This window comes from Pristiophorus japonicus, chromosome 24 (assembly GCF_044704955.1).
Source record: "Pristiophorus japonicus isolate sPriJap1 chromosome 24, sPriJap1.hap1, whole genome shotgun sequence".
NCBI classification, from domain to species: domain Eukaryota; kingdom Metazoa; phylum Chordata; class Chondrichthyes; family Pristiophoridae; genus Pristiophorus; species Pristiophorus japonicus.
The window spans coordinates 25,730,294-25,756,691 of NC_092000.1; the positions used below are offsets into that span (position 1 = coordinate 25,730,294).

Genomic DNA, 26,398 nt, shown 5'->3' on the forward strand with positions numbered 1-26,398 from the left:
AAGGGGAGGTTTGATGGAGGCGTTCAAAATCATGAAAGGTTTCGATAGAGTGAATCAGGAGAAACTGTTTCCATTGGCAGAAGGGTCGGTAACCAGAGGACACAGATTTAAGGTCATTGGCAAAATGACCAGAGGGGAGAGGAGGTAAATTTTTCCACGCAGCGAGTTGTTGTGATCTGGAACGCGCTGACTGAAAGGGCGGTGGGAGCAGATTCAATCATGACTTTCAAAAGGGAATTGGATAAATAGTTGAAGGTAAAAAATATGCAGGGCTGTGGGGAAAAGAGTGGATGAGTGGGACTAATGGGATCGCTCTTTCAAATAGCCGGCACAGGCACGATGGGCCGAATGGCTCCGCCTGTGCTGTGTCACTCGATGATTCTAAGACCACATAACCCCCAAGGGCTGCCTATTCCCTGGACTATGTATCCTAGAAGCTATATATCCCCCAGGGCCTGCCTATCTCCCGGAACATGCACTGAGGGGGGACGTTTAATCCAACACCCCAAAGTTGGGAAACTTGGGCTTGGGTACGATCGGGAACCCCGGCCCAATTTTACTCCCCATTGAAGTTAACGGAGTACTTTCGGACGAGGCGTTATTCCACACATTCCCATGGGATTCCCGCCCAGCGAGTTAGGTTAAAATGATCTCCTGTGTATCCCCACAGTGGCTGCGTATCTCTCCGACTATGCAACCCGTTGTCTCCCAAAGACGGTGTATCTTGGGAGAGGTGTATCGCTGGCTATTGGCCTCTGGCTCTGTTCAGGGTGTGAAAATGGTGAGGAGGAGCGAGCGGTGGCGATTCGGATTGAAGGTGGCTGGAGCTCACAAGTCAAGAACTCTGGGAGTTGATCTGATGGGAGCGATTTGGTTTGGCCTCCTCATCTAAGGAAGGATACACTTGCCTTAGAGGCGGTGCAACAGAGGTTCACCAGACTGATTCCTGGGATGAGAGAGTTGAGCTATGAGGGGAATTTGTGTAGAATGGGCCGATACTCCTGGAATTTAGAAGAATGAGGGGTGATCTCATTAAAACATGTAAGATTCTGAGGGGGATTGACAGGGTAGTTGCTGAGAGGTTGTTTCCCCTGGTTGGAGAGTCTCGAACCAGGGTTCATAGTCTCAGGATAAGGGGTTTAAGACGGAGAATTTCTTCACCCAGAGGATTGTGAATCTGTGGAATTCTCTGCCCCAGAGGGCTGTGGATGCTGACTCTCAGAATATATTCAAGGTTGAGATCGATAGATTTTTGGACCAGAGGAATCAAGGGATATAGGGATCAGGCGGGAAAGTGGAGTTGAGGTCGATGATTGGCCATCATCATATTAAATGGCGGAGCAGGCTCGAGGGGCCGAATGGCCGACTCCTGCTCCTATTTCTTATGTTCTTAACAGTGGACAGATTAGTCAAATAGTCTGCTAACATTTACTGCCTAGATGCCGACATAACGATGGACACTTTCCTGAAATATTGTAAACGTTCCCCAGCTTGTTTCAAGCACGGGATGGAGAATATACCATCCATCACTCTCACACATACACAATCTGTCCCACTCTCAGATGCAAGCTCCTCCATCACACACACACACACAGTCTGTCCCACTCCCAGATACAAGCTCCTCCATCACCCACACAGACAATCGGTCCCACTCTCAGATACCAGCTCCTCCATCACCCACACATAATCGGTCCCCCTCCCAGATACCAGCTCCTCCATCACCCACACAGACAATCGGTCCCACTCTCAGATACCAGCTCCTCCATCACCCACACATAATCGGTCCCCCTCCCAGATACCAGCTCCTCCATCACCCACACAGACAATCGGTCCCACTCTCAGATACCAGCTCCTCCATCACCCACACAGGCAATCGGTCCCACTCCCAGATACCAGCTCCTCTATCACCCACACACAGCCTGTCCCACTCTCAGATACCAGCTCCTCCATCACCCACACATAATCGGTCCTCCTCCCAGATACCAGCTCCTCCATCACACACACACACACACAGTCTGTCCCACTCCCAGATACAAGCTCCTCCATCACCCACACAGACAATCGGTCCCACTCTCAGATACCAGCTCCTCCATCACCCACACATAATCGGTCCCCCTCCCAGATACCAGCTCCTCCATCACCCACACAGACAATCGGTCCCACTCTCAGATACCAGCTCCTCCATCACCCACACAGGCAATCGGTCCCACTCCCAGATACAAGCTCCTCCATCACCCACACACAGCCTGTCCCACTCCCAGATGCCAATTCCACCTTGGTTGGACCACACTTGGAATACTGCGCACTGTTCTTGTCTCCATCTTATAAAAATGATATCGAGGCACTGGAGAAAGTGCAAAAAAGATTTACAACGATGGTACCAGGATAGAGAGGCTATACCTGTCAAGAGTGGATGAACAGTCTAGAAAAGAGAAGGCTGAGGGGTGACTTGACAGAGATGTTTAAAACTATGAAAGAGTAGAATAGGGTAGACATAGAGATGGTGTTTCCACATGTAGGGTGTCTAGATATAAGACAGTCACTAATAAATCCAATAGGGAATTTAGGAGAAACTTCTTTACCCAGAGAGCGGTGCAAATGTGGAACTCGCTCCCACAGGGAGTGGTTGAGATGAATAGCAGAGAGGCATTTAAGCGGAAGCTCGATAAACATATGAGGGAGAAGGGAATAGAAGGATTTGCTGATAGAGTTAAATGAAGAGGGGTGGGAGGATGCTTGAATCTGTTGGGCCGAATGGCCTGTTTCTGAGCGACGCAGTCTATGTAATCGAATACAAGCACAGCCTGTCCTTGTGTTCTTCTGTTGTAGTGGGATGCAGGGGCATATGGGAGTTGCTACTAACCCCCACGTTGCCAGCGGTGATCCTGGGTTTTATTCCCCCCTTCATCCAGTCGTAAGGGTGTGTGTCCTCAAAGGATAGCAAGGGCCTTTGCTGGCATAGTGCACAATAATGGGAGGGTGTTCCACCTTTGCAACACTCCCACGTCCTAGGGAAAGAATCACTTGTCGGGTGTCTAGTGTTGGAGCTCGTCACCGTGCAGCTTCTTGGAGTTGGGTGCTGGCCACAGGATTGGGTTACACAGAACCATTGTAAAAGTGTTGATGTGATCGGCCGCCACTGGTGCTTATTCTAATGGAACCTCTTTTCTTTGCTTCTGTAGATATGAGGACAACAAACCCTTTCTCAAGTAAGATTCTAGAGTTACAATATCAAACCCAGTGCAGCCATTCCCCCCCCCCCCCCCGCCTGCTCTCGATTCCTTTCAGCTCCGCCCCCATGTGCGATACCAGTGATCACAGCTTTCATTGCTGGGTCTGATGTGTGAGTCACTCCAGTCCAACAACAACAATAATAACGTTTATTTATATAGCACCTTTAACATAGTCAAATGTCCCAAGGCGCTTCACAGCGGTGTTATAAGACAAAGCAAATACATTTGACACCGAGCCACATAAGAAGAAATTAGCGCAAGGTGACCAAAAGCTTGGTCAAAGAGGTAGGTTTTAAGGAGCGTCCTAAAGGAGGAGAGAGAGGTAGAGAGGCGGAGAGGTTTATGGAGGGAGTTCCAGAGCTTGGGGCCCAGGTAGCTGAAGGCACGGCCACCGATGGTGGAGCGATTATAATCAGGGATGCTCAAGAGGGCAGAATTTAGTCCAACAGAATAAGAAAACGCAGGTATTGCCCCAGCTGGAGTACTGTGTCCAATTCCAGGCTCCGCACTTTAGGAAGGGTGTCGAGGCCTTCGAGTGGGTGCAAAGGGGATTTACCGGAATGGTGCCAGGGATGAGGGACTTCAGTTTCGTGGAGAGATTAGTGAAGCTGGGATTGTTCCCCTTGGCGATGACAAGGTTAAGGGGAGATTAAAGAGAGGAGTTCAAAATTATGAAGGGTTTCGATAGAGTCGGTAAGGGGAAACTGTTTCCAGTGGCAGGAGGGTCATTAACCAGAGGACACAGATTTAAGGTAATTGACAAAAGAACCAGGGGGAGATGACGCGAGTTATGATGATCTGGAATGCGTTGCCTGAAGGGGCGGTGGAAGCAGATTCAATCGTAACTTTCAAAAGGGAATTGGATAAATATTTGAAAAGGAAAAAATTGCAGGGCCATGAGAAAGAGTAGGGGGGAGTGGGACTAATAGGATCGCTCTTTCAAAGAGCCGGCACAGGCACGATGGGCCGAATGGCCTCCTTCTGTGCCGTGTGATTCTATATGGGCTAGACTTTCCACTTGCGATCGCTGGGCTAGTGCCCATATATTGCCCGAAAAGGCCTGCTATTGCCCATTTTGCTTCAAAAGTGCAAAGTTGGGCCGGAACATCGCTGGAAAATTGATCGCCCAACTTTCGGCTCACATCGCCAAGGCTGGAACATCACCCGTTCATTGGGCGATAGCCAGCAAAGTGGAAAGTCTAGCGATTCTAAGTTACCTTATTCCAGCTCCAGACACAGCACGAACAGTAACGGAAACGCTCAGGTTTGGAAGTAGCTCTTTGCAAGAGTGCTGACATCAGGGTGTCCCGACAAGGCTGGAGTCTTCCCGGGATTCCCCATTGTTCTCCAGCCCAGATCAGCACGGACCCATCAACCATCAGCCTATCACCTTATCACGATTGCCGGCCGGTCCGATGCGATGAGTTCAGCACAATTGGCTCTGAGCGTACAGGGTTACCCCTGGGTACAGGGATTGGAGCGGCGTTCTGACTGTGTGTGTTGGCCCTTCCCTGCTCTATCCTTCACTCCTGATCAGCTCCTGGAAGATTCTCGATGTCTCTTACATCTGGAATCTAAATGATGATTTGAGGATCTGTTTAGACTCTGAAATGGGTTTCTATTCCCTGAGTAAATACACTATAAAAAGTCAACTAATTATCAGTTCTTCCTCCACACATCATAAAAGAAAGATTTAGATTTATATAGCACCTTTCACGACCACCAGGCATCTGAAAGCGCTTTACAGCCAATGAAGTACTTTTTAAATGTAGTCACTGTTGTAATGTGAGAAACGCAGCAGCCAATTTGCGCACAGCAAGCTCCCACACACAGCAATATGATAATGGCCAGATACATTTTTTCTTATGTTGATCGAGGGATAAATATTGGCCGGGACACCGGGGATAACTCCCCTGCTCTTCTTCTAAATAGTGCCATGGGATCTTTTACATCCACCTGAGAGAGCAGACGGGGCCTCGGTTTAACATCTCATCTGAAAGACAGCACCTCCGACAGTGCGGCACTCCCTGAGCACTGCACTGGGAATGTCAGTTAGATTTTTGTGCTCAAGTCCCTGGAATGGGACTTGAACCCACAACCTTCTGACTCAGAGGCGAGAGTGCTGCCCACTGAGCCACAGCTGACATCATGCAGTCTGAATGGCCATGGAAGGTCATAGGTTTTGGGCTTGAGCTGGCTACCATGTAGGGCTGGATCTATCGACTTTGGCATAGACGCCAATCTCGAGTTCGGCTTATTTGTCCTCACTGAAGTTCTATTCGAAACAACACAAGTTCCTTCGCAGTTGAGTTCAAATATACTTCCATCCCTGCACACTAAATACCAAACTTCAAAAGAAAGACTTGCATTTATATAGCGCCTTTCACAACCTCAGGATGACACAAAGCGCTTTGCAGCCAATGAAGTACTTTCAGAGTGTAGTCACTGTTGTAATGTGGGAAACGCAGCAGCCAATTTGCACACAGCAAGCTCCCACAAACAGATAAACTGTTTTTGTTATATTTATTGAGGGATAAATATTAGCCCCAAGGACACCGGGGATAACTCCCCTGCTCTTCTTCGAAATAGTGCCACGGGATCTTTTAGGACCACCTGAGAGAGCAGACGGGGCCTCGGTTTAACATCTCATCTGAAAGACAACACCTCCGACAGTGCAGCGCTCCCTCAGCACTAGGAGTGTCAGCCGAGATTTATGTGCTCGAGTCTCTGGAGTGGGACTTGAACCCACAACCTTCTGACTAAGAGGCGAGAGTGCTGCCCACTGAGCCACAGCTGACACCGATGGAAATAAAAATGGGGAGCGATGTAAGTCGGAGGGCAGGATTGCTGCCAACTCGTGCTCACCTGGTTTACACTATCGCACCAAGTCAGAATGTACCCGCCTGTGCCTCACGTTATACAGACAAGGGGAGACATTCCAGGTGCTTGTGCCTTCCGTTAGCGTGCGGGCAAGGCTCCAGTGCCGACCCCCGCGGAATTCCGCGGCGGTAACCATTAGCTCTCCGCTCCGCCGCCGATGACAGCATCAGCCCCGTGCACAATGACCCGTTTTCCTACCGCGGCCACGATTCGGTGGCGCCCGCATGCATGCTCGCGGCAGCTTCACGGGGGACGCGTACCGGGCTGTCGGTCGCTCGCGGGGCGATAATTAAAGGGGACGGTTGGAAATCGGAAAAAAAACATGGCCAACTTACCGGTCGCGGCTTTCCTCGTCGTCGATCGCGACGTCCGTGCCACCACCTTGCAGCCCGGCAGTCCACTCGTGTGCCGAGCAGATGTCCCACGGCACCCAGCGCTCCCCGGGGGTCCGACGATGGCCCCGTTTCCCACCCGCAGAGTCGGCAGCTTGGCCCCTCCCCTTTAATGAAGGGGAGGGGCCTGTCTACGTGACAGCGCTATACGCGTCCCACCGCGCCCTTCATGGCATCTTTCAGCCCATCGCGCGCCCCGCTCCTGCCCGCTACGCAATTTCGGGGCCTGTGTCTCCAGCAAGGTGCGACTAGACAAAGTAATCCAGCCTACACGTAGAGGGAGATTTAAAGGGGGTTGTGGAAGGATGGTAACTGTACCACCAGGTGGGGCCTTCCCTGGGACAAGTATCCAACCCCCAAAGTAAGGACGCAACTGCCCTCTCAAACTCCTGGCATGTCCTTCAATCCCTGCTCACCACATTCCCTCATCCATTCAGCCCTTCACTCACAAGCCGTTCTTTCCTGTGCTGCCAGCAGTGTATTGAGATGTTGTGGAAGATCAGGACTCTCTCACTTTATGCGCCAGTTCTGGCTCCGCTGCCCCTTTCAGTACAATGAGCCGAAATCAAGTTTTGAGAGATTGAGTAGAATGGGCCTATATTCTTTGGCGTTTAGATGTCTGAGAGGGTGTCCCATCGAAACATGTAAGATTCTGAGTGGGCTTGACAGGGTAGATAAAGGATAGTACGCAGGTACAGCAAGTGATCGGGAAGGCCAATGGAATGTTGTCCTTTATTGCAAAGGGGATGGAGTATAAAAGCAGGGAAGTCTTGCTACAGTTGTACAGGGTATTGGTGAGGCCACACCTGGAATACTGCGTGCAGTTTTGGTTTCCATGTTTACGAAAGGATATACTTGCCTTGGAGGCAGTTCGGAGAAGGTTCACTCGGTTGATTCCGGAGATGAGGGGGTTGACATGAGGATAGGTTTGGCCTCTACTCATTGGAATTCAGAAGAATGAGAGGTGATCTTATTGAAACGTATAAGATTATGAGGGGGCTTGTCAAGGTGGATGCAGAGAGGATGTTTCCACTAATGGGGGAGACTAGAACTAGAGGGCGTAATCTTAGAATAAGGGGCTGCCCATTTAAAACTGAGATGAGGAGGAATTTCTTCTCTCAGAGGGTTATAAATCTGTGGAATTCGCTGCCTCAGAGAGCTGTGGAAGCTGGGTCATTGAATAAATTTAAGACAGAGATAGACAGTTTCTTAACCGATAAGGGAATAAGGGGTTCTGGGGAGCGGGCGGGGAAATGGACCTGAGTCCATGTTCGGATCAGCCATGATCGTATTGAATGGCGGAGCAGGCTCAAGGGGCCGTATGGCCTACTCCTGCTCCTATTTTTTATGTTCTTAGATGCTGTTTCCCCCTGGCTGGGGAGTCGGGAACTAGGGGGCACAGTCTCAGGATAAAGGGTCGGCCATTTAAGACAGAGATGAAGAGGAATTTCTTCACTCAGAGGGTTGTGAATCTTTGGAATTCTCTGCCCCAGAAGGATGTGGATGCTGAATCATTGAGTATATTCAAGGCTGAGATAGATAGATTTTTGGATACTAAGGGAATTAAGATATGGGGATCGGGCGGGAATGTGGAATCGAGGTCAAAGATCAGCCATGATTTTCCTGAATGGCGGAGCAGGCTCGAGGGGCCGAATGGCCGACTCCTGCTCCTATGTCTTATGTTGAGTCTGAGTTGCGTTTGCAAAGGAGATTCGCGTGTTAGTGTCACTAAGCCCTGTATCCTTTGGGGTTAAATGGCAACATTTTAAAGGGGTGTGTCTCTGTTTGCTATCCATACCGAAACTGTAACCGTGTACTTTTAAAGTCACTCCAACGAGAGTTCTACGTTCTCCTCTCCCTCCCCCCAACCCCTCCCCACCTGGTGTAGGAAAAGAGAGTCTGTGCAAGGACACTAACTGCTGCTTCTTCTTGCTGTGTTTTAGGTCCTGGGCCTTGGGCGCCATTGCCCTCCTGTTCCTGCTGGGCCTCACCTGGGCATTTGGCCTGATGTTTATCAACGAGGAGTCAATGGTGATGGCCTATCTCTTCACAACGTTCAATGCCTTCCAGGGAATGTTCATCTTCATTTTTCACTGCGCTCTCCAAAAGAAAGTAAGAACCCTCTCAGATTCCTGTGGCATTTAATCTCCGAGAACTTGTTGCAGTGCCAGCGGTGTTCTTCCCTGCTGCCCGAGCCACCTGTTCGCACAACAGGACAGGAAGCATCGTGCTGGAGCGATTAGATCTTTCATTTCATCACACCCCGATTACTCAGCTCGCTAAGGCAGTGAGTAGCTGATCAGAAGCATCCCAGGATCAATTCCTGCCTATCTAATTGGCTGCCTCAACATGCCCCAGGCACAAGAGCACCGTGATTGGCTGTCTCAACATGCCCCAAGCAGAGGAGCACTGTGATTGGCTGCCTCAACATGCCCCAGGCACAAGAGCACTGTGATTGGCTGCCTCAACCAGGCATACTAGGAGAGTGATTGGCTGCCTTACCATGCCCCAGGCAAAAGAGCACTGTGATTGGCTGCCTCAACCAGTCATACTAGCATCATGATTGGCTGCCTCAACATGCCCCAGGCACAAGAGCACTGTGATTGGCTGCCTCAACATGCCCCAGGCACAAGAGCACTGTGATTGGCTGCCTCAACATGCCCCAGGCACAAGAACACTGTGATTGGCCGTCTCAACATGCCCCAGGCACAAGAGCACTGTGATTGGCTGCCTCAATCAGGCACACTAGCACCATGATTAGCTGCCTCAATGTGCCCCAGGCACAAGAGCACTGTGATTGGCTGCCGCAACCAGGCACAGTAGCACTGCGATTGGCTGCCTCAACATGCTCCAGACATACTAGCACCGTGATTGGCTGTGGAGCCTGCGCGGGTGGAAAACCAGTCAGAGTTCCCGCTCCAGCCACTTTTGCTGGAAGTGAGCATGGGATGTGGGATAAAGGACGTGATCAGGCCAGCCTCGAACTCAGGTCGAATCACTGCAAATGCTCTTATTGAAGGAAGGTGATTTGGGCCGGGTACCAAGGTGTGCCGTACACACACGTTAGTCCCTTCAGGAGAGGAAGGCAGGAAGTCGCTGGCACAAAAACAGCATGGATGCCTTTAAGGGGAATCTAGATAAACACATGAGGGAGCAAGGAATAGAAGGATATGCTGATGGGTGAGATGAAGGATGGGAGAAGGATCGTGTGGAGCATAAACACCGGCACGGACCTGTTGGGCCGAATGGCCTGTTTCTGTGCTGTATAGTCACTGTAAAAAAGGCGTTTGGCAAATTCTATTGAGTTTAGTGTAAAGAGAAATGCATCATTACTGTATCAGCTTCACATCGAAGTGATGCAGGTGCCATTTCAGTGGGATGCACATCATTGCATCAAGTTTGTAAACACAAGAAAAAAGGTTTACCATTTTCAGAAAGACACTCTCCCGTTGAAGCTTCATTTCAACAACTTGCATTTCTTACACAATCCTTACAGGGCTTGACAGGGTAGATGCAGGGAGGATGTTTCCTCTGGCTAGGGAGTCTAGAACCAGGGGTCACAGTCTCAGAATAAGGGGTCGGCCATTAAGGACTGAGATGAGGAGGAATTTCTTCACTCAGAGGGTGGTGAATCTTCGAATTCTCTGCCCCAGAGGGTTGTGGAGGCTCAGTCATTGAGTGTATTCAAGGCTGAGATCGATAGATTTTTGGAATCTAGGGGAATCAAGGGATATGGGGATCTGGCGGGAAAGTGGAGTTAAGGTGAAAGATTAGCCGTGATCTTATTGAATGGCGGAGCAGGCTCAAAGGGCCGTACTCCTGCTCCAATTACTTTTGTTTTTATGATCCCGATGGCTTGCTGCTCAGTGACCCGTGTGGTCATCTGGCCCCTTGTTGAATCTGCAGTCCCTCCGCTGTGTGCGGGTTTCTACTTGGGGTCATGAGCTGTGAGTCGATAGGTCAAGAGCCATCCAGACATTCCCTTGATACCTTTAACTGATACAGGCACTGTGGACTGCTGCAGCATTAAAGCATCGTGGAGGGCTGGGGGGAGTGGGGTTCCAATGTAACACTGACCAGCTAGGCCCCAATGTAAACACTAACCAGCTAGGCCCCAATGTAACACTGACCAGCTAGGCCCCAATGTAAACACTGACCAGCTAGGCCCCAATGTAACTCTGACCAGCTAGGCCCCAATGTAACATTGACCAGCTAGGTCCCAATGTAACTCTGACCAGCTAGGTCCCAATGTAAACACTGACCAGCTAGGTCCCAATGTAACTCTGACCAGCTAGGTCCCAATGTAAACACTGACCAGCTAGGCCCCAATATAACACTGGCCAACTAGGCCCCAAGTTAAACAAAGGCCAAGTAGATCCCAAAATAACAGATGGTCGGCTAGGCTCCAATGTAAACACTCACCGTTTAGGCCCCAAGGTAAGCGATGGCCAGCTAGGCCACAAGGTAAGTGATTACCATGCAAGAGGGCTTATGTTTTACTCTCGGTCCAAGGAGAGTTGGAACCTGGGTCCCACTAGCCTAGAGTTTCTCCCATCTTCTCCTCCGAGCCGCTTCCAATCGCAGGTGGAACGAGCAGCTCCTGGCATAAAAACAGCAAATGTTGGAAACACTCAGCAGGTCGGGCAGCATCTGTGGAGAGAGAAACAGAGTTAATGTTTCAGGTCAGTGACCCTTCGTCAGAACTGGAAAAAGTTACAGAGATATAACAGGTTTTTAAGCAAGTGTAGGGGCAGGGAAAGGGGGCGGAGGAAGGAACGAAAGGGAAGGTCTGTGATCGGGTGGAAGGCAGGAGAGATTAGAGAGACAAAAGGGATGATGGTGCGAGGCAAAAGGAGATGGTAATGGGACAAGTTAAGAAACAAAAGATGAGTCTAGATAGGGTGTGAATGGAGATGGCAGAATCGTCAACAGCTGCCCTGGGAAAGAGAGAAAGCAAACAGAAAAAAAAGGGAAAAAAAAATGTGGGCAGAGGTTGTGGTCTGAAATTGTTGAACTCGATGTTGAGTCCAGAAGGCTGTAAAGTGCCGAATCAAAAGATGAGGTGCTGTTCCTCGATCTTGCGTTGAGCTTCGTTGGAACAGTGCAGGAGGCCAAGGACGAAGAGGTCAAAGTGGGAGTGGGGCGGGGAATTAAAGTGACAGGCGACCGGAAGCTCGGGGTCACGCTTGCGGACTGAACGGAGGTGCTCCGCAAAGCGGTCGCCCAATCTACGCTTGGTCTCCCCAGTGTAGAGGAGGCCGCATCGTGAACAGCCAATACAGTACACGAAATTGAAAGGAAGGACAAGGAAATCGCTGTTTCACCTGGAGCTGCTCCTGGCAACGCGCGGACGGGCGTCTCCGAGGAGAAAGGAAGAAAGACTTGCATTTATATAGCGCCTTTCACAAAGCACTTTGCAGCCAATGCCTTTTTGGAGTGCAGTCGCCTGTTGTAATGCACGGGGCAGCGGTGTTCCAGACGGACAATGACGGGCGTGTAAACTCTCCGCGGAGCCTGTAAACTCTCTCACTCTCCCTCTCTGGCTCCCTCCCCAGGTCCACAAGGAGTATAGCAAGTGCTTGCGGCATGCTCACTGCTGCAGCCGCCCCGCGGCTGGGGTCTCCCACGGCAACCTGAAGACCGCCACCATCCGGAACAGCAGCCGATACTACACTGGTACTCAGGTACAGAATGCTGCGGCAAGCAGGAGGATGGCTGAAAAGGTCATTTTTTGACAGACTCAGTGTCTCGTCAGATTGTCTTGGTGTCGGTGTTCTCAGACGATCAGATCTTCCGCGATCGGGCTGTGGGTGCGAGTTGTTCTTTTTTTTTTAAAAAAGCACAACGTTTCATCAGCGATGGGGGCGGGGGGGAGCAGGGGTGTGCGGTCCCGTGACAAAATAGGATTGGGATTCCCCCTCTGCCCCTAAATCCCCCACCTTTAGCCTCTTCCCCCTGTGGGTGGTAAGCTCGCCTTACCCAGAACCTGCCGCGCCCCCCCCCCCCCCCCCCGAATAATGTGCAGCGCGTGACTTGTTGCTGGATGGGCGATGCAGCCACGGGCCTGTGGTCAAGTGGATGATAACCCTCTCTCCAGCCCTGAAACCTAGCACCAACTGGCCTGCAGCCACTCGCAGAACACGTTCACAGCACATGATTAACTCCATTTGTTCCAAACCCCAACAGTTTTACATCCGGCTTCAAAAGCAGCTGAGTCTTCGCAGAGAGTAGCACGGCAGGATCCTAAATACACCCCACTTCCATGGATAACCCTAACTCCCCCCTAAATGCTCTAACTCCCTCTTGTTGTGTCAACAACGCAGCACTGGCCTGTTGCTAGGTCGATGGGGCAGCCTCGGGCCTGTTGATCAGTCGATGGTGCAGCCTTGGGCCTGTTGCTAGGCGGATGGTGCAGCCCCATTGCCCATTGATAAGTCGATGGGGCAGCCCCAGGCCTGTGATAGGTCGATGGTGCAGCCTCGGGCATGTTGATAGGTCGATGGTGCAGCCCCATGCCCGTTGATAGGTCGATGGGCCAGCTCCTGGCCTGCTGCTCGGCAGATGGGGCAGCCTTGGACCTGTTGCTAGGCAGATGGTGCAGCCTCGGGCCTGTTGATCAGTCGATGGGGCAGCTCCGGACCTGTTGCCAGGCGGATGGGGCAACCTTGGGCCTGTTGCTAGGCAGATGCTGCACCCCTTACCCCAGGCCGTTCTGCTTGCTTCTCGACTGTATCTCTGGGAAAGTCCCAGCGGTTTGGGTTTTGCTCTGGGGTGGTGAAAGAGACAGTGGGAGGGTTTTTATTTTGCCTCTGGCTCCCGCCCACCAGCTCAGTCCAACAAGGCCCGATCCTGCAGCCTGGCAGAGCCGCTCGTTAACCAACAATTCGAACATGATCGTTTTCTTTAAAGGGACGCCCGGAGCCATCGTCTGAGAAACCGTGTGATGTGTCGTGTTCCTGCTTCGCCCCCCCCCCCCTGCTCCCATGCTTCAGCAGTGCAGCTCTCTGTACCCTGCTCTGTCCTGTGCTTGTTCCACATCTCCTCCTGGGAGGTTCGGTCACCTTCACGCACAAACTGTGCAAGGTGAGCAGGTCAGGGCCCATAATGGCACCCGAGGAGAGTTACTCCTGACTTAAGGGTGGACTCCATTCAAATGGGATGGGGGTGGAGGGTGAGGGGGCACTGCGTCCATTAGAACGCGATTGCGGTGTTCCCTAGATCCTTCAGAATGAGGTGGGGCTTAACCAGGCCCTATGAGAATGGGGCAAAGGGATGGGGGGGGAGGGTGGGGGGGTGTATCCATGTTTATCAGAATAAGGTGACCATGTGCGAGGTATCTGTGTGCATTACTCTGGTGTGATGCCCAGAATAGAGAATAGAGCAGAGCTTTACCCAGTGCACCTTAGAATGTGGGAGGGACCCTCCAGACTGTAAAGGGAGATGCATGACCCCTCTCTTTTTACCCTGCTCCCCCCTCCCCCCCGCCAGCACACCATGGGGAAAGGGGCAATTGTAAGAATGACAATCCAGCTGCTTGTACAGGATCTATACTACTAGGAGGCAGTCCCTCGTGATGAGGATGACGCTCTTCACATCAAAAAAAGATGGGCTTACAATGAGTTGCATCCTGAAGGGTGGAAGATGCCTGTGCGTGGATTTTTTTAACGTGGGGTGGCCGTTGCACACCAGCCACCACACGGGCTTGACAGAACTAGGTTCTTGGTCCAGTGGCGAGGATTGACCGAGATGACTGGAGACCAAGCTCTGCTGTGCCTCCACTGGGCCCTGACCCCGCTGCTGTTAAATGCTGAGCCGACCCTCGCCGGGCTTGACCTCTGACCCTCGCTGGGCTCGACCTCCGACCCTCACCGGGCTCGACCTCCGACCCTCACCGGGCTCGAATGCCGCCGCAGGGTCTCTATTAATCCCGTCATTACACTGGCGTTCACTCGCGTCCGCCATTACTTCCTGCTCTGAGCATCTTGTGTTCCCAACGGAATACCGAAGGCCCAGCGCAATCATTTAACTAAGCCTCGTGGCCCCCATGGAAGTTGGGTCTCAACCGTGGCTCAGTGGGTAGCACTCTGGCCTCTGAGTCACAAAGCCCATGGGTTCCAGCTGCATTCCTTGCGACATAAGCACATAATGCAGGCTGACCCTCAGTGCCGAACCGTCATAGGTGCTGTTTTTTTTCGGATGAGACGTTAAACTGAGGCCCCGTCAGTCCCATCAGGTGGATGTAAAAGATCCCATGGCACTATTTCGAAGAAAAGCAGGGGGCAGCTATCCTCGGTGTCCTGGGGCCAATATTTATCCCTCAATCAACATGATTAAAACAGATTATCTGGTCGGTTATCTCACTGCTGTTTGTGGGAGCTTGCTGTGCGCAAATTGACTGTTGCGTTTCCCACATTACAACAGTGACTACACTCCAAAAGTACGTAATTGGCTGTAAAGCCCTTTGGGATGCCCTGAAGTTGTGAAAGGCGCTATATAAATGCAAAGCTTTCTTGATGTAACAAAAACCATGGCAAACTCTTGCATCATTCCAAATAGACCCCAGATCTGGATTGAACCCAGATCGTTTGCTTGTTCAGCTGAATAGGCCATTCCACACCTCATAAGAAATAGGAGCAGGAGTTGGCCATATGGCCCCACGAGCCTGCTCCGCCATTTAATAAGATCATGGCTGATCCGATCATGGACTCAGGTCCACTTCCCCGCCCATAACCCCTTATCAGTTAAGAAACTGTCCATCTCTGCCTTAAATGTATTCAATGTCCCAGCTTCCACAGTTCTATGAGGCAGCGAATTCCACAGATCCACACCCCTCTGAGAGAAGAAATTTCTCCTCATCTCAGTTTTAAATGGGCGGCCCCTTATTCTAAGATCATGCCCTCTAGTTCTAGTCTCCCCCATCAGTGGGAAACATCCTCTCTGCATCCACCTTTTCAAGCCCCCTCATAATCTTATACATTTTGATAAGATCACCTCTTATTCTTCTGAATTCCAATAAGTAGAGGCCCAGCCTACTCAACCTTCCCTCTTAAGTCAACCCCCTCATTTCCAGAATCAATGTATTGAACCTTCTCTGAACTGCCTCCAAAGCAAGTATATCCTTTCGTAAATATGGAAATGAAAACTGCCCGCAGTATTCCAGGTGTGGCCTCACCAATACTCTGTATAGCTGTAGCAAGACTTCCTTGCTTTTATATTCCATCCCCTTTGCAATAAAGGCCAAGATACCATTCCTGGCCTTCCTGATCATTTGCTGTACCTCATGGTTAGCGACTCTCAGAGCAGGCAGTTGGATAGTCATTCCTCGGGGGGCGGGGGGGGGGTCTTTTGTCAAGCAGCCCATGCCATAAATGGAAGCCAAGGGACACTGAATGTGTTGCTGCAATTTGCTTAAAGAGGATTGCTGACTTGCTGCCCATTTGTTGCTCCAACTGTGCCATGTGACCCCTGTAGCAAAGCTTCACGCCTTGAACTAACGCACTGTGCCCTCCCCTTTCAGAGCCGGATCCGGAGAATGTGGAACGACACCGTCCGCAAGCAGTCGGAATCTTCCTTCATGGCGGGGGACATCAACAGCACTCCCACCCTAAATCGAGGTGACCTTCCAAATCGAGTCACGTGTTGGGGTTCACAGCTCCTGTCTGCATGTTCATGGGTGTGGCGGGGGAGGACTGATTAACCGGGGATGGGGCGGGCATGGAGGTTGCAATCGGTGTGATAGATCCTTCACAACATCACAAACACATACAACCACAAGATGACGCCACAGGGCCTAGTCATGTGACCTTATTCTATACATCAGCAGTTGCATTGCCACAGTAGTCCACTAGGGGAAGTTCTACTTTACAGTATGTTTGCAAGGCACGGCCCCCAGTGATGACAGTGCTCTTCAAATGTTCATTCATACAAGTAGGGTGTCCAAACTATTGCCCGTGAGCCATTTCCAGCCACTGCTCCTTGGCAGTCCAACCCTTGAAGACCAGGGGATGTAGGTCTGCTCGCTGGTTTGTACAGTTTGCGTTTCAAGGGTTTGATGGTTTGAAAAGGGCTGGGTTAAACACTGTTTCCTTATTGGTTGATTAAGTTGTAAATCAGAACCACATGATCACAGAACCATAGAATGGTTACAGCACGGAGGAAGGCCATTCGGCCCATCGAGCCTGAGCCAACTCTCAACAAGTCCCACTTCCCCGCTCTTTCCCCATAGCCCTGAATTTTTTTCTTTCAGGTGCTTATCCAATTCCCTTTTGAAAGCCACAATTGAGTCTGCCTCCACCAACCTTTCGGGCAGTGCATTCCAGATCCTAACCACTCGCTGCGTAAAAAAGTTTTTTTTTTACATGGCCTTTGGTTCTTCTGCCAATCCCCTTAAATCTGTGTCCTCTGGTTCTCGACCCTTCCACCAATGGGAACAGTTTCTCTCTATCTACTCTGCGCAGACCCCTCATGATTTTGAACCCCTCATGATCTCCTCTCAACCTTCTCTGCTCCAAGGAGAACAACCCCAGCTTCTTCATTCTATCCACGTAACTGAAGTCCCTCTGTTAATTTCAGCTACTTGAGGTATCTTGGGACGAATGGGAACAGAGATCTAAACTTCATTGGAAGAGGAGGAGGCAAGGCAGCCCCTCGAGCCTGTTCTGCTATTCAATTAGATCGTGGCTGATCCGTATCTTACTCCCATCTACCCGCCTTGGTTCTGTATCCCTTAATACCTAAAGAAAAGCCAACAATCTCAGTTTTGAAATTGATCCCCAGCCTCAACAGCTTTTTGGGGGAAGAGAGTTCCAGATTCCCACCGCCCTTTGTGTGAAGAAGTGCTTGCTGACATCACCCCTGAACAGCCTGGCTCTAATTTTAAGGTTATGTCCCCTTGTTCTGGACTCCTCCCACCAGAGGAAATAGTTTCTCTCTATCTACCCTATCAAATCCTTTAATCATTTTAAACACCTCAATCAGATCATCACTTACTCTTCTATACTCGAGGGAATACAGACCAAGTCTATGCAACCAGCCCTCATGACTTAACCCATTTCACCCTGGTATCGTTCTGGTGAATCTGCGCTACACCCCGTCCAAGGCCAATATATAATGCTTGCATGGAGCACACGTAAGAAGCCCATGAAGATAAACATCTTGGACAATCTTGATCAGTAACATCCTGTAGAATACCCTCTAGTAAACTTCCCCACTGTGGAAGTTAAACTGACCAGGTAATAATGATCGTAGTAAATTTATAGCACAGAAGGAGGCCATTCGGCCCATCGTGTCTGTGCAGGTCGAAAAAGAGCTACCCAGCCTAATCCCACATTCCAGCTCGTGGTCCGTAGCCCTGTGGGTTACTGCACTTCAGGTGCACATCCAAGTACTTTTTAAATGCTATAAGGGTTTCTGCCTCTACCACCCTTTCAGGCAGTGAATTCCAGACCCCCACCACCCTGTGGGTGAAAACATTTCTCATTTCTCCTCAAATCCCCTCTAAACCTGCTACCAATTACTTTAAATCTATGCCCCCATTGTTGTTGACCCCTCTGCCAAGGAAAATAGATCCTTCCTATCCACTCTATCGAGGCCCCTCATAATTTTATACACCTTAATTAGGTCTCCCCTCAGCCTCCTCTGTTCCAAAGAAAACAACCCCAGCCTATCCAATCTTTCCTAAAATACTCCAGTCCAGGCAACATCCTCGGAAATCTCCTCTGTACCCTCTCCAGTACAATCACATCTTTCCTGTAATGTGGTAACCAGAACTGCACGCAGTACTCTAGCTGTGGCCTAACTAGTGTTTTATACAGTTCAAGCATAAACTCCCTGCTGTTGTATTCTATGACTTGGCTAATAAAGGCAAGTATTCGTATGCCTTCTTAACCACCTTATCTACCTGTTCTGTTATGTTCAGGTATCTGTGGACTTGCACTCCAAGGTCCTCTACACTTCTGAATTTTCTACTCATTTCCCCGATTATTGGAACTATTTTTCACCATTCCCTGGTGCCCAGGTACAATCCCAACATTTGTGAAAAATATCAACCAATATATCACTGCTCTCCTGCTCTAAGCTGAGAAATGACCATGGCCAATATTTGCAAGAGAATACTTCACAAACCCGTATAGTATTCTGGATTTGGGGACGGGGTGGATACGTGCAAACAAAAATCAGCAACGAGGTTAAGAGAACAGTAAGTGAGCTCAGGAGGACACAGGCTAATATTTTGGGGGCAGATAGATTTTCAATGAAATTTGACATGGAGGAATGCGAGGTGATGCATTTTGAGGGGAAGAATGACAGGAAAGGCACACCAAATGGTGAAGCTTTGAAAAGAAGTTGAGGAACAGAGAGACTAAGGGGTTCAGATACCCAAATCTTTAAAAGTGAGAGGGGAAGTTGACAACGCTGTAAGACAAAAGGTATATAGGATCCTCGACATTCTAAGGAGGGGCGTAGAGTACAAACGCAGAGTTAATGGGAAAACCTGCACAAACTATTGGGCAGGTTATGATTAGAATGTTGATCAATCAATGGGAAGAACAATCGCACGGACTGCAGCGATTCAAGGTGCAGCTCACCACCACCTTCTCAAGGGCAATTAGGGATGGGCAATAAATGCTGGTCTTGCCAGCAATGCACATCCATGAACAAATTTTTTTTTTAAGTCTATACTGGGGGGCTGATCAACTACCTCTGGTTAAACCACCCCTCTCTTCCTCCTTTCCCTACTTCACTTCCTCCTTTATCTCATTTCATCCTGCCCGCCTCACGTCCTCCTATCTCTACCTCACTTCCTCCTACTTCCACCTCTCTTCCTCCTATCTCTACATCACTTCCTCCTTTATCTCACATCCTTCTATCTCTACCTCACTTCCTCCTACTTCTACCTCACTTCCTCCTACCTCTACCTCACTTCCTCCTATCATGCCTCACTTCCTCCCGTCTCTAAGTTACACTGTTTCTCTTTTTTCCCCTCTAGGAACTATGGGTAATCACCTGCTGACCAATCCTGTTCTGCAGCCTCGTTCCGGTGCCAGCCCCTACAATACACTGCTGGCCGAGTCCATTGGATACAGCGCTCCCTCACCCACTGTCTTCAGCTCACCAGGTTGGCAATGAAATGCTCGGCAGTCCTCTCGGCTCAGTCATCCCGCCCCAAACAGCCCACTGCTAGAGCTGGAATTGTGATGGGTGTTGCACATTGAACCTTTAAGAGTCCAGCACTCGAGCATCAGAATTATCCTGTTCCACTGAGCTGGCCATAGCAGGCCCACCATTGACAACCCATTCCCCTCATAAACTGTTGGGGATGGTGGCTGCGGGGTGCCTGAAGCTATAGGGATGGGAACCCTGTAACTTTTGGATATGGGGACTCCCCAGAGCCATAGGAATGAGTGGGGTTACCTATAATCATTGGATTAGGAGGGTCCCTGTAACTGTTGGATATAGAGGATTCCTATGACCATAGGAATGTGGGGGAACCTATAATCATTGGATTAGGAGGGTCCCCAATACTGTAGGAATGGGAACCCTGTAACTGCTGAATATGGAGGATTCCTATGACCAAAGGAATGTCGGGGTACCTATAATCATTGGATTAGGAGGGTCCCCAATACTGTAGGAATGGGAACCCTGTAACTGCTGAATATGGAGGATTCCTATGACCAAAGGAATGTGGGGGTACCTATAATCATTGGATTAGGATGTAGGAATGGGAATCAATTGCTTAGGTTATGAGTAATACCGCACTCCCCCCCCTACCCATCCCCCAATCTTACTGTTATAATAATTGACCATACAGGGGCTTCAAATTCCTAGATCTCAAGGGATCAGGTTTGGCTCACCTTTGAGTCAGATGGTCATGGGTTCAAATCCCACTCTCGGACCTGAGCACAAAATCCAGGCTGACCCTCCCAGTGCAATACTGAGGGAGTACTGCACCGTTAGCGGTGCCGTCTTTAAGATAAGATGTTGAAACTAGGGTGTGCGCCCTCTCTCGTGGATGTAAAATATCCCATAGCACTTGTTGACGAAGAGCAAAGGAGTTCTTCCCGGCATTATGGCCAATATTGACTCCTCATCCAACGTCACTAGAACAGATTATCTGGTCATTTATCACATTTCTGTTTGTTTTGCGCGAATTGGCTGCCGCGTTTCCTACATTACAACAGTGATCACACTTCAAAAATCCTTCACTGGCTGTAACGCGCTTTGTGACATCTCGAGGTCATGAAAGGTGCTATATAAATGCAAGTTCTTTCTTCCTTACAATTATGAGAACATGGTTCCCTATTACTGTCAGAATAGCAGGGCATGAATACTTTAGGAATGGGAGAATTCTTATACCTAACTGAGGAAATCTCTGAGAATTGTGGAGGTCTCTGGAACTGTAAGAATGAAGAGGTTACTACAACTTAAAATAAGGGCTCCATACAACCAAAGGTGATGGTCTCTTTAACTGTGATTTAGGGGCAGTCGGTACAGTGAGCACAAGATTACCGAGGCTACATGCTTCTGAGCACACGTACCCTGCTGTGTGACATGAACCCTCTTGGCCCCTAGTTCGCTGCTAGTTATTAACAATCTCAGTTCCGAACACGGCCGTGAGATTGGCATACTGCTGATTAATTAATGACGGCTGTCCCAGCACTGGAACTCCCCATGTTCATGATTAACAATCAGCCCAGCTCACCAGTGATCAGCCTGCGCCTTCTGCTAAAAAATATTTACATTTTTAATTAATGCTCTGATTAAATGCCTGATTGAGTTTGACGTTGTGATCTCAGTGCTTATTGTCTCTTTTCCTTTCTTCACCATGCTTCCGTGTAGGGACCTACAGAGAGACAAGTATGGATGTTCAACTTGCACATTCTTGTTGAATGTTAATGCTATGGGTTCAGGCCTTCCAACTCCTCTTCCTTGACAACAGTCTCCCCCCCTTTTCGATATTCCTGAATTTCTCCCGTTCCTTCATTTATTCATACATTTTTGTCTCACACTGAATACATGAAGGTCTCACGGCAACCCAAACCTACTGGAAGCCACACTATGGCCCCTGAATCCCCACCAAATTTGGCTACACCTCTGACCTTTGACCCTTCACCCAGTCTTCTCAAGTTGGAAGGTCTGCGGACGGTAGCTTGAAGCAGGGAAGGGCATGTGCGACTCAAACTGTGGCAGACACAAGGCAATTAGCTGTACCGGGTTTAGTCAGTTTACAGATGAGATAATGAACTGAATTAATGATGTACATCAATATGTCATACTCTAAACTGAAGCTCTGGCAGGTCGCCATTTGCAGTGTGGCTGCCATTGTCAAGGTGGCAGACATTTGCAGTGTGGCAGCCAGTGTCAAGGTGGTAGACATTTGCAGTGTGGCTACCAGTCTCAAGGTGGCAGACATTTCCAGTGTGGCTGCCTGTATCAAAGTGGCAGCCATTTACAGTGTGGCTGCTAGTGTCAAGGTGGCAGCCATTTGCAGTGTGGCTGCTAGTGTCAAGGTGGCAGCCATTTGCAGTGTGGCAATCAGTCTCAAGGTGGCAGACATTTGAATATGTCACCGTCATAGGATGGCAGCCATTTTCAGATTCCCTGTCAGTCTCAAGATGGTAGATATCCACAGAATGTTTGTCTGTTCTGAAAACATTGCTAAACCATCTTCCTTACCTATACTACTGAAGTTATGGGAAATAAAACAGAATTGTCTGGAGACATAGAGATGCCTGCACATTTAGCAAGGACTGTGTGCAATACACGATTGTGTCAGATACACACATGTTAGTGTTTAGCTTTCCTGAATTTCAGAATTGCGTGTTGGTGTGTGGGTGGACTGCATGTGCAGGGCTGGCTGACTTGGGGTTATCATTCAGCACTGCTTGTCACAGCGATGGTCAGCCAGGCTGCATGATCTTCTGAAGAGGAAGAGTGACTCTGCCCGTTGTGCCTTGATCTACCTCACCCCTTGTTATCTCAGCTTGAAGAGCATAAGCTCTTGCTGGTCTGAAAGCACCAAAGTTCTGAATGGTCCCCTGTACCTCTCTCCACCCCCCCCCCCCCTCCCCCAATACCCTTCCCAGTCACTCCCCATACCCTTTTCAATAATTCCCCATACCCTTCCCAATCACTCCCCATATCCTTCCCAATCATTCCCCATACCCTTCCCAATCATTCCCCATACCCTTCCCAATCATTCCCATACCCTTCTCAATCATTCCCCATACACTTCCCAGTCACTCCCCATACACTTCCCAATCACTCCCCATACACTTCCCAATCATTCCCCATACTCTTCCCAATCTTTCCCCATACTCTTCCTAATCATTCCCCTACACTTCCTAATCATTCCCCATACTCTTCCCAATTACTCCCCATACCCTTCTCAATCATTCCCCATACTCATCCCAATCACTCACCATACACTTCCCAATCGTTCCCCATACTCTTCCCAATCAATCCCCATACCCTTCTCAATCATTCCCCATACCTTCCCAATCATTCCCCATACTCTTCCCAATCACTCCCCATACACTTCCCAATCATTCCCCATACACTTCCCAATCATTCCCCATACTCTTCCCAATTACTCCCCATACACTTCCCAATCACTCCCCATACTCTTCCGAATCATTCCCCATACCCTTCCTAATCATTCCCCAAACCCTTCCCAATCGTTCCCCATACTCTTCCCAATCACTCCCCATACACTTCCCAAACACTCCCCATACACTTCCCGATCGTTCCCCATACACTTCCCAATCATTCCCCATACCCTTCTCAATCATTCCCCATACCCTTCCCAATCGTTCCCCATACTCTTCCCGATCAATATCACACCCTTCCCAATCATTCCCAATACTCTTCCCAATCGTTCCCCATACCCTTCCCAGTCACTCCCCATACACTTCCTAATCACTCCCCATACCCTTCCTAATCATTCCCCACACCCTTCCCAATCGTTCTCCATACACTTCCCAATCGTTCCCCATACACTTCCCAATCATTCCCCATACCCTTCTCAATCATTCACCATACCCTTCCCAATCGTTCCCTATACCCTTCCCAGTCACTCCCCATACACTTCCTAATCACTCCCCATACCCTTCCTAATCATTCCCCACACCCTTACCAATCGTTCCCCATACTCTTCCCAATCGTTCCCCATTCACTTCCCAATCATTTCCCATACCCTTCCCAATCATTCCCATACCCTTCCCAATCGTTCCCCATACTCTTCCCAATCGTTCCCCATACACTTCACAATCATTCCCCATACCCTTCCCAATCATTCCCCATACCCTTCCCAATCATTCCCCATACTCTTCCCAATCGTTCCTCATACTCTTCCCAATCACTCCCCACACACTTCCCAATCATTCCCCATACCCTTCCCAATCGTTCCCCATACTCTTCCCAATTGTTCCCTATACTCTTCCCAATCGTTCCCCATACCCTTCCCAGTCACTCCCCATACACTTCCCAATCACTCCCCATACTCTTCCTAATCATTCCCCATACCCTTCCCAATCATTCCCCATACTTTTCCCAATCGTTCCGCATACCCTTCTCAATCATTCCCCATACCCTTCTCAATCATTCCCCATACGCTTCCCAATCACTCCCCTTACCCTTCCCAGTCACTCCCCATACCCTTCCCAATCACTCCCCATACCCTTCCCAATCATTCCCCATACCCTTCCCAATCATTCCCCATACCCTTCCCAATCACTCCCTCAATACCTTTCTCCCTACAGTGGACAATACCCTGGGGGAATGGGGAAATGGGGCAGATGATGAACCCGGTTTTAAACGTAGCTTTGAGCCGACGATTGTTTCTTTCCCCTCACCTTGCCGTGTTGTTGTTTTTTTTGGCAGAGCACCCGGTGAACCTGACGAGGGAACCGTGCGGCATGGACACGCTGCCCCTCAACGGCAACTTCAACAACAGCTACTCCTTCCGCAACAGCGACTTCACCACCGACGGCACGCCGCTCGCCGACTGCCGCCGCAACCTGAGCGACGCGGCCTTCGAGAAGATGATCATCTCCGAGCTGGTCCACAACAACCTGCGGCCGGGCAGCAAGACCCTACCCGGTGAGCCGGGGGCTCCAGCCAGCGGCGGGGGAGTGGGCGGAGGAGGAGGCGGGGGGGGAGCGGCCAGCAGCGAAGACGACGCCATCGTGCCCGACGCCCCCTCGCTGACCCAGGAGGACAACATCGAGATCGAGCTGATGTACAAGGCGCTGGAGGAGCCGCTGCTGCTGCAGCGCGCCCAGTCGCTGCTCTACCGCAGTGACCCCGAGCTGGAGGAGTCGGAGAGCTACACAGCCGAGCTGACGGACGGGCTGGACGGCCCACTCCAGTCCCCCAACAGAGACTCCCTCTACACCAGCATGACCAACCTCAGGGACTCCTCGTACCCCGACAGCAGCCCCGAGGGCATGGGGGAGGTCACGCCCCACCCCCAGGCCGGCAGCGAGATCTACTACAGCTCCAGGCCCAACCTGGTCTTCCGGAGCCAGCTCCAGGCCTATTACCAGTCCAGGAGAGGCAGCAACGAGGGCTACGTGGTCTCGGTCAACGTGGATGGCACCGTGGCCGAGGGCGATGGACAAATGCAGCTGGTCACCAGCCTCTGAAACGAAAAGCGGAGGAGCGAAAGGCGTTGGGGGCAATTCAAGGACCCGGGTACAGGGGGCGCCCTTGGCTCTGCCGGAAATGTAGGGTTGTGACTTGTACAGAGGACCCCAACCTTGTCGGAGCAAGGCTTGCCGGGTGTCTATCTACTTTCTCGCTGTTGGCACGTATTGGACCACGACAAAACCCTTGGGATCGCCTGATTATATAAATTACTACCTCCAGCCAACCTGTCCGAACCCCCCCCCCCCCCACCCCTCCCTCCCTCGACACTCCCTTCCCCCCTGCCGGGTGGAACGTTATAAACAAGAGGGGGGGGGAGGTGGGGTGTCCCATTCCGCAAAAGGCTACCGGGAACTCGTCGCCTCTTTGGGGAGGGGGAAGAAGTACGACCGCCTCTCCGCCACCCCGCCCCCCCCCCCCCCACCCCCGCCTTGCCGGATAACGCCGGTCACCGTGCTCCGATCTGCCGGCGAGACTGGTAAAGCAGCCGGGAATGGCCAGCTTATGCGGTGCTAAAACTGAAGGTGCCTCTCAGCTTTCAAATACCAAGAAGTCGCTGAGTTCTTGAGAGGTGGGGGGGTGGGGGGGGGGGCGGGGTAACAACAGAAATGATTGAGCCATAAACACAGTGCCCGCTGTGCAGTGCGACCAGGAATAGCGGGCACTCCCGATTTAACTGACGGTGCGTGAAAGATGATTAAGAGTCTTATTTTGATTAGCTGCTAACTGTGGCCGCAGCAGCAAAAGAGGCATGGATGCTCCAATTCATCATCTGTTGCCAGAGTCTTTGGCAAGTAACTGTAGAGACTTCATATGTGTGGGATCCTTTGCTGCTAAAGTGTCTAGGAACCAGCTTCACGTCAGAAACACCTGCCCCCCCCCCCCCGACCCCCCTCACCCCACCCCCAGCCCCTCCCTCCCAACTGTAGCCTTGTTGACAGAGCCGTCCATTGGACCTTGAATCCCATCGGCAACGGAGGAGGAGGAGGAGGAGGAGGAGGAAGGAGGAAGGGAGGGAAGAAGCAGAACGAGTCTCGGAGGATGGCGAGGAGATCAGCTGCGCAGCTCTCTGGACGACAGCCTCGGCCCCCACACGGCGCCCTGCCAATCGTCATGGGGCCGCAACACAAGCGACAGTCGCTTTTGGCCCAGCCCCCACCGCCCCCACCAAACCCCGTCAGGAACGGTGGCGGGCGCAACACGCGAGAGGCACGACACGCGCAGGGCAGAGGGCGGAACCCACTCCACGGA

The 26,398-nt window shown here is 50.7% G+C and overlaps 1 protein-coding gene across 1 annotated transcript in view; it reads left to right on the forward strand.

Annotated features, from left to right (window-relative positions):
- The window catches only part of LOC139237849 (adhesion G protein-coupled receptor L1-like), a 454,570-nt gene extending 429,424 nt beyond the window's left edge, over positions 1 to 25,146 (forward strand). Inside the window, exons 21-27 of the mRNA XM_070867073.1 lie at positions 3,183 to 3,209; positions 8,449 to 8,617; positions 12,061 to 12,189; positions 16,023 to 16,119; positions 19,491 to 19,619; positions 21,341 to 21,358; positions 24,383 to 25,146. Of these exons, the coding sequence (XP_070723174.1) occupies positions 3,183 to 3,209; positions 8,449 to 8,617; positions 12,061 to 12,189; positions 16,023 to 16,119; positions 19,491 to 19,619; positions 21,341 to 21,358; positions 24,383 to 25,146 (1,333 nt within the window). The remainder of the gene's footprint in view (positions 1 to 3,182; positions 3,210 to 8,448; positions 8,618 to 12,060; positions 12,190 to 16,022; positions 16,120 to 19,490; positions 19,620 to 21,340; positions 21,359 to 24,382) is intronic.
- Positions 25,147 to 26,398: the final 1,252 nt, after the last annotated feature.